Source organism: Nuphar pumila, chromosome 6 (assembly GCF_984573655.1).
Source record: "Nuphar pumila chromosome 6, dmNupPumi1.hap1.1, whole genome shotgun sequence".
Lineage (NCBI taxonomy): Eukaryota > Viridiplantae > Streptophyta > Magnoliopsida > Nymphaeales > Nymphaeaceae > Nuphar > Nuphar pumila.
In genome coordinates, this window is record NC_143254.1 from 31412780 (window position 1) to 31425070 (window position 12291).

The 12291-nt window shown below is 35.2% G+C and overlaps 1 protein-coding gene across 2 annotated transcripts in view; it reads right to left on the reverse strand.

The window, feature by feature from the left end:
• LOC149834555 (eukaryotic translation initiation factor 4E-2-like) overlaps nucleotides 1–11785 on the reverse strand; it is a 45122-nt gene extending 33337 nt beyond the window's left edge. Inside the window, exons 1-3 of one of the 2 annotated variants that reach the window (XM_090011478.1) lie at nucleotides 11491–11785; nucleotides 10663–10828; nucleotides 10447–10572 (exon numbers count right to left, since the gene is read on the reverse strand). In XM_090011478.1, the coding sequence (XP_089867604.1) occupies nucleotides 10447–10572; nucleotides 10663–10828; nucleotides 11491–11756 (558 nt within the window). In that variant the 5' untranslated portion in view covers nucleotides 11757–11785. The remainder of the gene's footprint in view (nucleotides 1–10446; nucleotides 10573–10662; nucleotides 10829–11490) is intronic. The other variant, XM_090011479.1, reaches the window with a different exon arrangement.
• Between the last annotated feature and the right edge of the window lie 506 nt (nucleotides 11786–12291).

Consider the following 12291-nt stretch of genomic DNA (forward strand, 5'->3'; position numbering starts at 1 on the left):
GATCAACATTTCCTTCGTCAGAAAGTGGAGGATCAAGAGATAGAGACAAGATATGTACAAATTTAAGAGCAAGTAGCTGACTTATTTACCAAAGGCCTCACGACGGACATATTTTGGTACTTGAAAAGCAAGTTGTCCATGGTTGATAACCATGCTCAACTCGAGGGAGGCTATTAGCGTGAGGGAAGATCTGGATTAGGATCCAGATCCATGTTAGACACCATACTGGGACGTGTTGTTTATTATTATTTTTCTTCTTGACCTAAATGCCCCTCATTAGTATTCTTTGTATCATACGTAAATGGGGGTATTTCCAGTAATGTAGCTTATCACAAGTTAATATAAAAGAAAAGCAAGATGCACAATTTCCCATAATGGGAATCGTGTGTTTTCAATCCCATACGTTATTTTCTTTTCTCTCTGTAGGGAACTCAAAAATCTTAATTCTAATAGTCATGCAAATCATCAAATATTTGAAAGGATCAATAACAAAAGGATTATTCTTATCCTCTTCTTTATCTCCAAATTTAATTGCTTATACCGATTCGGATTGGGGTGGTAACCCCAACAATCGTATTTTTACCACTGGTTGTATTTTTCTTGGAGAATCATTTATTTCTTGAAGATGTAGGAAACAACAAAAAATATATTTATCTTCTACGAAAGTCGAGTATAGGGTGATGGCCACAACTACAACTGAACTTGTCTGGTTAAGAAGTCTGCTTAAAGATATAAGAGTCATCATCTCTATTCCTTCAAAGTTGTGTTGCGACAACAAGAGTGTCATCTACATTGCTAGCAATCACATATTTCATGAACGAACAAAGCACATCGAGATGGACTACCATTACATTCGAGATAAATTTTTGTGGGGCACCATACAACTATCTTATGTCACTTCAAAATTCTTAAGCATAATTTTAGTTTCATCAATTTTCTTCTGATTATTTTCAGTGATGATCATATCATCAACATACAAGAGCAATATGGTGAGTGAAATACATGTAGATCCTACAAAAAGAGCAGTATCAACATAACAGGATTTAAATAAAAAATTTATCATAGTTCTACTAAACCGATCATACCATGCTTTAGGGGCTTGTTTAAGCCCATATAAAGCCCTTCGAAGCCGAACCATACCATTTTCAATAGTTAGACCAAGGGGAGGATCTAATTAAACTTCTTAATTTAAATTTTCATTTAAGAAAGCATTTTTAACATCTAACTAATATATAGGCCATTTCCTAATAGATTCTATTGCAATTAGAGTCCTAATTGTGGTCATGCGAGATACTGAGGCAAAGGTTTTCTCATAATCTATACCATATTCCTGAGAATACCCTTTCGTGACTAATTTTGCTTTATAACTTTCTAGGCATTTGTAAGCCTTTGTTTTGACCTTAAATACCCATCTACATCCTATTGTCTTCTTGTCGTTGGGCAGATATTGAACTTCCCAAGTAAATTGCTAAAAGGCATGCACTATATTTTGGAGAAAATGATTGATATGAAACAAACCTACTTGAAATTCTAGGTATTCGCTCAGATCTTATAACACTAGGTTCTTTTTCATTGTGCAATTGACTATATTTTTGAAAAACACATGCATGCTCTCCATTGTCACGTCTAAAGTATTATATAAGGTTCTCTTTCTTCTCTTGGTTCATTATTGTGCTCAACATTATCACCAACTATATCATCATTATTGTCATAATTGGACTTAGGCAATAAGTCCAACAAAAAAGCATACTTGAAATCTTCCTTAGGTTTTTCGCAATCAAATCTTTTTTCTTTTTCAAGAAATCTAACATTCCTAGATACATAAAGCTTATCATATTTTTAATCATAACATCGATAGCCTTTTTTATTATCAGCATATCTAATAGCTTTAAGAGAGAGTATTGTATTTTTCAAGAAGCACAAAACATTTACATCTAAAAGTTCTTAATCTTTTTAAATCGGTAGTAGTCTTAACAAGTATTTAAATCGAGATTTGTTTTCTAAAATTTGAGAAGGCATTCTATTTATTACATAGACTAAGATAAGAGTGGCTTCTGCCCAAAACCTCTTTAGAACTTCCTTTGAAATAAGTAAAGTTCTGGTAGTTTCAATAATGTGGCGATGTTTTTTTTCGGCAAATTCATTTTTTAAGGGGTCCTAGGACATAATTTTTTGTGAAAAATACCATGGGTTTTAGATTGAAATTCTTTTGAGAGAAAGTCTGCCCCAGAGTCGGAGCGGAAGATTTTAATATTTGTTTTAAATTGATTTTTAACAAGATTGTGAAAATCTTTAAAACACAAAAAAACTTCGGATTTGAGTCTAAGGAAGTATATTCAAGTATGTCTACTAAAATCGTCTATAAATGTAACATAATATGAGTAACCACCTTTTAACATAACAGGAGCGGGGCCCCACACATTCGAATGCATCAATTCAAAAATTTCTTTAGTCAAAGAAGTTCTAGAACCAAAATGTAACATTTACATTTTTCCAAGTATACAATCTTTACGTACATATTCTTTTTTCTTACAAAATTTTTCCAAAAATGAAAAGAGAGATAGTTTGTATATACTTGGATATCCTAATCGTTTATGCCAAAGATCTAAATCAATTTTTCGGGCGTGATTACAAAAAAAAAATTAGTAGACATAAAGAGTCCATATAGTAAAGGTCTTCTCCTTTATGGCCTTGCCCAACTGGAGATCTTGCACCCAACATGCAATATCTCACAATTTTTTCCCTATTTTGAATTTAATAAATATAATTTTTATTTAAATAATTATATTTTTCGATGTCTGAAATTAAAATAATATATAATACATATATATATATATATTAATATATATTATGGCTGACATTAAAGTGAATCTTGATATGGATCTTGGACTTGTTGCCAAGATCCATGATCCATTTATGATATGGATCTTGGACCCGTTGCCAAGATATATAATCCATGTATGATAAGGTAAATTAATTTTCTTTTTAAAACTAAATTTATATTAGAGATAAGATAATAACAAGATGATATATATAATATATTTAAGAGTCTTGGTCTAGAAAGACTTCTATTTCCATAAGGAAATAGAAGGTTTTTTATTTCCAAAACAAAAGGGACGTCCCCTCTATGGGAGTCCCTCTTATTTTATAAAACCACATATGACCCTTCTCTATACCATGAGGAGTCATATGGAAAGATGCTCCCGAATCTAGAATCCAAGAATACATATCAGGTCAAGATGAAATGGCAATGGCGGCACCTGATGTAGAAGTTGTTTTAAGAATTTGTTGAAGTGTCATGGATATTTGGCCAAGTGTGTTTTTAAGATCGGCTTCACTTTTGCATTCTTCTTTCTTGAGAGTAGATTATTCAACGAAAGCAACCTTATACTTGAAGGTTCTATTCAACTTAGGGCAAGCGGGTTTAATGTGACTCGACTCATTACAATGATGATAAATAATCAATTTTCTTTCATCAATATAGTTATTATTATTACTATAGTTATTTTGCTCTCAAAGTGTGGAGGCTTATAGATCTTCACATGGTTGTCGGGTTTAGATACCACCAACACTTCATCACAACTTTTATTCATACCAAGACGAGTTTCTTCTTGAACAATTTCGGCAATAACATCTTCAAGAGGAAGAAAAGTAGATCTATGTAGGACAAAAGATCTAACTTGCTCAAATTCAGGACGAAGCCCATATAAGAATTGAAAAAAAAATCTCTTGTTTCATTTGTTTTTGCCTAAGTTTCAAGTCTTCTATAGCAACCCACTTAAGCTCCAAAAGTGATAGTTCATCCCATAGGAGATTCAAAGCACTATAAAAGTCTTAGATACTTATTTTCCCTTGCTTGGTGGTTCTAACATTTTCTTGCAAAAAATATGTTTTTGCAAGAGCCTTTTGGGCATACATACCATTCATGAAAAACCAAGCTTCATTGGCTTTTCGAAATTTTGCAATGTTTGTGCATACCTTAAGCTCAACATTGTTCATGAACCATACAAGAATTTTGGCATGGTTGCTCCCCCAATCTTCCACTTGTTCATCTCCATCTAAGGCTTTCTCTTGACCTCCTTATAGCTTTGTGAGCTTGAGTTGGGGTTCAGGGATAATGTCCATCACATACCCCTAAAGTTTTTTCCCTTTGAGATTGTTTTCCATGGCGGAAACTCATATAATGTAATTTTTTCAATTAAGCTTGAAGGAGAGGTCAATTTTGGTCTCCATTGTGTGAACAAGAGAACAAGAGGAAGAGAGTGGAAATGAGAATATAAGAGCATGATCCCTTAGAAGACTTTGTCACCAACACAATCACTTGATGGCAACCTTCCACAAGTCTAAGAATACTATGGTTCTGATACAATGTAAGGAAATATGCGAAAGCACAAAACACAAGCTACTAAGAGCTCACAAGATCACAATCATACAAGTGCATATGCACAAGTCCACTATGGGACAATACAAAAGCCTAACAAGGGAACAACAACAATATAAAAATATAATCCTTTATTGATCAAAATGTTTAACACAAGCATTAAAGAAACAAGAGGGGTTAGACCCTTATTTATACACAAAACCCCCCTTTAAGGGGAGACCATTTGAGAGCTCCCAAATGTCATAAATATGACAGTTGAGCAGCCTCCCAACAGCTCTTTGGTCAAAGACCAAAGAGCCCTTTGCCTTTTGGTCAAGGACAGAAAAAGGAAAAAAAAAATAAGAGGCTACATGCAATCCCTAGTGATTATTTTATTATAAGGAGAAAAGACCCAAATACCCCTGACTCAAAAAGTAAATTACATGCCATAAATAGTATATATATATACTATTTTAACATAGAATATGTTTGAAGTTCATTGTAAGATTCAACAATAGGCATATCACCTTCACGAGCATCATGAGTGTTACCATTGACACTCTCATGCATATCATGAATATCATTATTTTCATTCACATCAATAGTATCAATACTATGCTCAAGCATTAGATCAAATAAAGATGAGTACTCACATGGTTTCTTAGACTCAATTTTTTCAAAACCACTTTCCTTTTTAAGAAAAGTTACATTCCTTATAACATAAAGCTTGTCTTTCACACTATCATAACACCTAAATCCTTTTTTGTTTTCAGCATAGCCTAAGAAAACACAAGGAATGGAGTTTGAGAAAAGCTTATTATTTTTGTTGGAAATAACAAAACATTTACAACCAAAGATTCTTAATCTTGAATAATCGGGAGAAATTTAAATAATTTTTCAATAGGAAAAGTACTTTCAAGAATAGTAGAAGGCATTCTATTAATTAAATAAACCGTCGTAAGGGCGGCTTCAGCCCAAAACCTTTTTGGATATTAGAAGAGTCCTCAATAATGTGTCGATGCTTTCTTTCAGCCAACCCATTTTGTTGTGGGGTGTAAGGGAAAGAATTTTTATGAGTAATCCCTTGTTGATCAAGAAAACTTTTAAAATCTTTTGATAAAAACACTCCTCCGGAACTGAATCTAAATATTTTAATGGAGATTTTGAATTGATTTTTAACATAACTATGAAAATTTTAAAAGCACTCAAATACTTCGGATTTGAGTCTAAGAAAATAAATACATGTGTGCCTACTATAATCATCCATAAATATCACATAGTAAGAAACTCGTTCTTTAGAATCAACCAGTGCCAGTCCCTATACATCTGAATGTATTAACTCAAATGGTTCTTTAAATACAAATTGACTATTTCCAAAAGGTAGAGATTTCGTTTTCCCAAGTATGCAATCTTCACAAGTCAAATCCTTTTAATTACAACTTTCAAGAAAAGGCAATAAATACATTTTTGACATACTTGAGTGTCCTAATCTTTTATGCTAATGTTCAATACTTTTCTTTTTAATAAAATTACAAAAAACTTTGATTCCAAATTGTCTATGTAGTAGAAGTCGCCTCTTCTATGGCCTCGCCCAATCAGCTTCTTGGATTGGATATCCTGTACCAAGCAATCATTAGGTGAAAAGGTAACCTTACATCCATAGTCGGTAAATTGAGAAACAGATAAAAGGTCTAGGTTAAGTTTGGGTACAACTCTAATGTTTGGGACATAAAAATTTTGATGAATTTTAGAAGAGTTTTTCAAAGTACCAAAACTTTTAATTTTCAAAGACGATTCCTCGATGGTTGAAATATGAGAAACATTGGGGTTAAGGAGACATTTGGATAGTATGGACTCATAAAGAGACACTGGAATCAAGAATCAAAGAGTTCTTACCGGGGTCCACGCATGTTGATACGACCGCACCAGAGAGAGAGAGAGGAAGATTGGCCTTTTATCAGTGGTTGAAGAATTTTCATGAGTTGAGCAAAAGAAACATTCTTGGAACCTTCATCTACACCACCCCTATGATCCTATAAAGGCTGCTTTCTTTTCATCTTTTCATCTTTTCGATCTTCTCTTCTCCTTTTTGGGCAAAATGGCTTGATGTGGCCCAACTCCTTGCAAAAGTGACATATTATCTTACCACCTTTTCTATATTCATAGTCATTTGAGCTCTTCCATAGTCATTTGAGCTCCTTCGATAGTCATTTTGGCCTCTTCCAAAGTGAGGAGGCCTATATGCCTTTATGTTATTTTCGGGTCTTGACATAGCAAACATTAATTCCTCATCTTTGGTAGAAGAAGGTTTCTTCAATCTATTTTCTTCCACAGTTAGTTCTTCTAGAATTTCTACTATGGAAGGAACACCTCCTCTATGAAGAAAGGTCAATTTTGTCCCTTCAAATTCGGGCCTAAGCCCATTTATGAAATGATAAAAATGATCTGAGTTGATTTGCTTTTCTCGGAGTTCTATGTCAAGTAGACAATGCCACTTAGGCTCTAAGAGAGTTAATTCATCCTAAAGTAGAAAAAACAAGGTTTTAAAACTCGCCGAGTCAACTCGATGACTCGGCTCGGCTCGGACCTCCAGCGAGTCAACCCGGCAAGGTAGACTCGGTTTGCGAAGACTCGGCTGCGACTCGGCATTGACTCGACCTGACTTGGCCGAGTCACGAGTCATATTAAACTCGGGCGAGTTCTGGGCACTTTCGGCTTGACAAAACTCGGGCGCTTTCAATTTAAATTTTTGTCTTTCTCTGTTGCATGCTTAAGAATGTGTCATATTTTATTGAATAAAAGGACTTGGAGATGGAAGTTGAAAACATTAAAAAAGCTAATCTTATTGATGATGAAGGTGGTGATGGAGTTGAAGATGAAGATGCAAGGGAAAATGCAACCATTAATACTCCAATTCAGCCATTAATTTCTACTTCCAACTCAAGAATTGATTCAAATGAAGTTCTAAATAATAACACTTCGCCTCTATTTGAGATTTGACTCTTGACTTGAGATATCATATTTTGCAAAAGTGGATAAATTGTGGATGTTTGAAATTTGATTTTTTGGGTATCAATTTAGTGATAGACTTTGTCATTGTGTTATGATTATTAACTTTATACTTATGAACTTTGTAATTGTGTTATATGATCATGGGCCTTATGCTCTATACTTTATATTTCTTGTACAATTATACTAGATTGTGGTGAATGGTTTACAACTTTACTGAACATCTTTAGCTTATCATGTGATGATTTCTAAATTTTCAATATATTAAGAGTTGATACATAAAAAATTAGAATTGTTGTCACTCATTAAATTTGCAGATATGATACAATACGAGTACAAATTGAAGTGAAAATTGAAAACGAAAGTTGATTGCTGAAATGCATTGCAGATTGCTCAAGTATGGTTATCTTTACTTTAGTTTTTACTCTTACTCTTGTAAGTTTCTAACTTAACTTTACTTAAGAGCTTATTTTTATTGAAATATTGAATTATTGTTTTGCTTGGTTGTTCGATTTCTTGCTATTATATGAGTAATTATAAGTTAGATATAGTTTTACTTGATGTTATTTTACTTATTAATCAATTAAACTAGTAATTAAGTCATTCTACAAACCTTTATATGTTTAAATGACAATTTATATATTGTTTTTCTTTCAAAATCAAAAGTTAACAAAACTCAATCCGAGTCACCGAGTTGACCCGCCGAGTCACGAGACAATAAAGAACGAGTCAAGTCCCGAGTCACTGGGTTTTAAAACCTTAAGAAAAAGAGCATTGTAGTATTCTCTTGTACTCTCATTGGGTCATTGTTCTTTCTTTCTTTTGGAGATTACATATATGAGCTACATCCCATAAATAATACATATCTTGGAGATATTTCTAAGCATCACTAGCAAATTCAAACTTTGCTAAGCTAGAACATTTTTTTATTTCAACACTATTAATGAATCATCCCATGATTTTGGAATGACCCATCCTCCACTCCTTCTATCTCTTTTCATAGTCGGCAATGATTGTATCCATCTCTTCTCCTTGAAGTGCAATTTCTTTGTCGTTTTCATTGTTGGTGAGAATAAGTTTTGGTTCTTTCTCGGATGCATCCACCAAGCCCCATAGACCCTTTCCCCAAATCTTGCGCTTCAATATAGATGCACACATCACATAGTTTGTATCATTGAGTCTCACGAGTAAGGTGACAATCACTTCTCATTCATCCTCAATAGATACAAGAAGAGAAAGATAGAGAAATAAAGAGGAAGAAAGAGAGAATGAAAGTGGAATACTTTTGGGCACAAGTCCATGATGATACAATCCACGATCTCACGCCCACACGAACAAGATTTACCACAATCAAGATTGTAATGGCTTTGATACTATGTAATGAGATCAAGAAGTCTCCGCACACCTCAAACAAGAGGCAAATACAAAATCCATAAAAGGGGCACAAGCACAATAGCCACTTAGGAGCTTAGAGGAACACACAACACATAAAATATATAATCTTTATTACACATAAAATGCACACAAAATGCATACATGTCAAGGGGCTCAAGGCCCATATTTATACACAAAAGAGGGAGTGAGAGGCTCCTAAAATATAGCTGTTGGGGGCTCCTAAAATATAGCTGTTGGGGGCTCGGAGCTCCCAACAGCTATATTTCTAACTGTTGGGGGCTCCCAACAGCTACATTGTCAAGGACATTAATGCCCTTGACAATATAACAAAAGCCAAACAGCAAAAAATAAAATAGAAAAAGACAGTACAGCCCCTAATGGGCTGTCCTTATTACACAGGTCAAAAGACCAAAATACCTGAAAACATATTACATGTACAATATATATATATATATATAAGAAACACTTATATTCTAACAGTACGGAGCTCATATCTTAATGAAACATGGTATTTTTGGTCCGCAAGAGGAATGTTGAGAAAGAGAAAGGACTATGGTAGTGCCAACTTCACCATATATGACCAAAACAGAAAGTATACTTATGCAGTCAATAAAGAAGGAATGGTAAAGAAAATAAAAGGACACAATTTTAGGGCATCTAACCATAACCAATGTGGCTAGATATCAGCTTATATAACAAGTAAATGAGCATGTTTGTGTTCACATGCATCAATGTCATTTTGGCCCATATTCTAAAGCACCCAGTACAAAAGACCATGTTAAGAATTGTGATTAAATGTATATTCTATTGTCTCATTTTTTGTGAAATAAGTGAACTTAAATTCCATTTATATATTAGCTTAAAACCACATGGAATCCTTTCTATTTGTATATTAATAAAGAAAAAGAGATTGCCATGAGAACAAGAAGCTGAACGACTTTATTTGTGCATTAAAGTTGCTGCTACAAGAGAAATCCATAGGAAATGGTATAGATTAACATAAACAAGAATTTTTATGTGCTACCAATCAAACTATGGACATCAAAAAATAGCAAGGGAAAATTAGCCAGCATTACTTCTTAGATGCCCTGTCACTTACAATAGGTTGGACCCAACATTACCAGGAAATTCATTTTCCTGTGCGCCATACTGGACTTGTATCATCTCACAGAGAACACAGGATACTCATTAGACACTTGCCACATAAGTTTCCTAACAGCTTTCAAACAAATAATCTCAATAGCTAAAGGTGTAGACTGAAAGAATGCTTGATTAAACCCATAAAATGAAACCAATATCCAATCTAAAGATATTTTTACGTGTTTAAAATGTCATTATGTGTATGTGTATGTGCATGTGTATTCGGCTGCATACTGTATCTTATCTCTTGTTTTTCAAATCTAAAATGTTTCCTGTTCATGTCAAATTGCACTTACAACTTACAAACCAAGGATCAGACCAAGGGCTTTCATTCCTTTGAAAACAAAAGAGTCTTCCAACTATATCTCCAAATCAAATTCAAAGTGGAAGCATACTAAATACAATTTGAGCCCTTAAAGAATCAAGAGAGACAGGATTCAAGCATTCAGCATTCTTCAAAAGAGCAACTAAAGCTATCATTATAAAACAAAGAAGCAAATGTGAACTAGCATTATACATTTTTTTTTCGACAACAAAAGTACCTGAGCAGCTTCATTGGCAGCATTCTTTGTCCATAAAGCTATTTTATCTTGCTTTGAACGAGCATTAACAACAGCCCCACAAATTTCATCACCATGTACAAACTGCTCTCCAATCATGGCCAGCAACTATGGCCAATTACAACAGCAAGTGAATGAGATTTTAACAAGATTTTTAATGATTAACGTTTGTGCATTTTTAGAAAGCAGGAAACTTACAGTGTACAGCCACCATGTATCAGCTTTCCCTCTAGCACTGTTGATGGACCACTTCCCTCCATTGGCACAAACTGGGTCCTCCCACTTTGGCTCAATCTTGTACTTAAAGCAATGAAAGTCCGCACCAGCAGCCAACTTGCTTGGATGAAGTATGTTGTTGTAGAGACTAAGAATAAATGGGATTTGTTAAAAATATAAAAAAAAAATAGCATAAACTAAAGCACAAACACACATTATAACTTCAGGAAGACAGTAGCAAACTGTTGTGTGGGTGTCTTGAATTCTGGACATGAGAGTTGGATATGAGAGTTTCTGGAGATTAGGGTTTTGAGAGCTATGTATCTCGCCTCTGTATTTCCTCACATCTTGCTATTGGATATTTGCTCCTCCGCCCATGGACATAGGCCTGAGTGCCGAAACACTTAAATCTCATGTCTTATCTTGTTCTTTTCTTCTCTCTATCTTGTGGTTTGCTTCGTTTTGAATGTGGTTTGCATAACACAAACAAAGAGACAATCCAGATAGGCCAACTATCTATGAAAATCCAATAATCAACATTTGCTACGTTCAAAACAAACTGACCACGCTTGACTCGATCGGCGCCGACCTCGAACGAAAGAGAAAACTAATAATTGACAGAAGATAGATCTGGGGTCAATTTACATGGCCAAGGTTCAAGTATTATAACACGATTATCACAATCTAATGATGGGCGTAGCGTGATGCTCTTGCATGTTTCCGAAATTGGGTTCGCATATGGTTTCATCAGAGGGAAATCATACGAGGGAAAGAGTAGAGAGAAGGTGAAATGGGGCAGGAAGGGGATACCACCAGAACTCTTCGACGGTGGAGAAGGTGTGGATGGCGCGGATGGAGCTGCCCCAGGTGACCTGCCTGTTCTTGCCGGATGGGTTGTCGAACCAGAAGGTCCAGGAGTGCTCCAGCGGGTGAGCGCCCTCGATGGGCCTCTCCACCGCCGGAGACGGGTCGATGATCTCGCCCTCCTCCGCCTCCGTGTACTCTTCCGCCGCCGCTGCCGCCGCTGCCGCCGCCGCCAACGGTGCCTCCCCCGTCGCTTCCGACACCTCCGCCATATCTCTCTCTCTCTCTCTCCCTCTAAAATTTGTCAATGTGGGATTGAGCCTAAAGTGAAAGAAGATGTCCCAAATTCCCATTTGGATTTGGGTCGAACCAGGTGAGACTAAACCCATATCTTATTTGAATGCTGGTACCAGAACGGTACTCGAGCTCAATCAGACCTACCATGAAAAAAACATACTCGGATTCAATAAGAATTACATGAATCAGACTTAATCATACTCGATAAAGTAATAATTTGTACCTTTTTTAAATTGAAAATTTGTAAATCTTAGTAGAAACTCGAGTCAGGCACCTAGTCTAGTATGAAATTTCAAAAACCATACCCAGATCCATATATTAACTGGGCCCTTTAAGTCTGACTTAAATTCTAATCAAACATTCTTGTTTATCGCCAAAACCTTGATTCTATAGGGTTTGCTACAAGTTGGGTTCGGGTCAAACCTAACACTTTGGCACCCTAGTCCAATAAATGAGGTTGGATATTGCTCTCAAAGAGCTCATTCCATCTCCTAAAATAGGCTGAGCAGG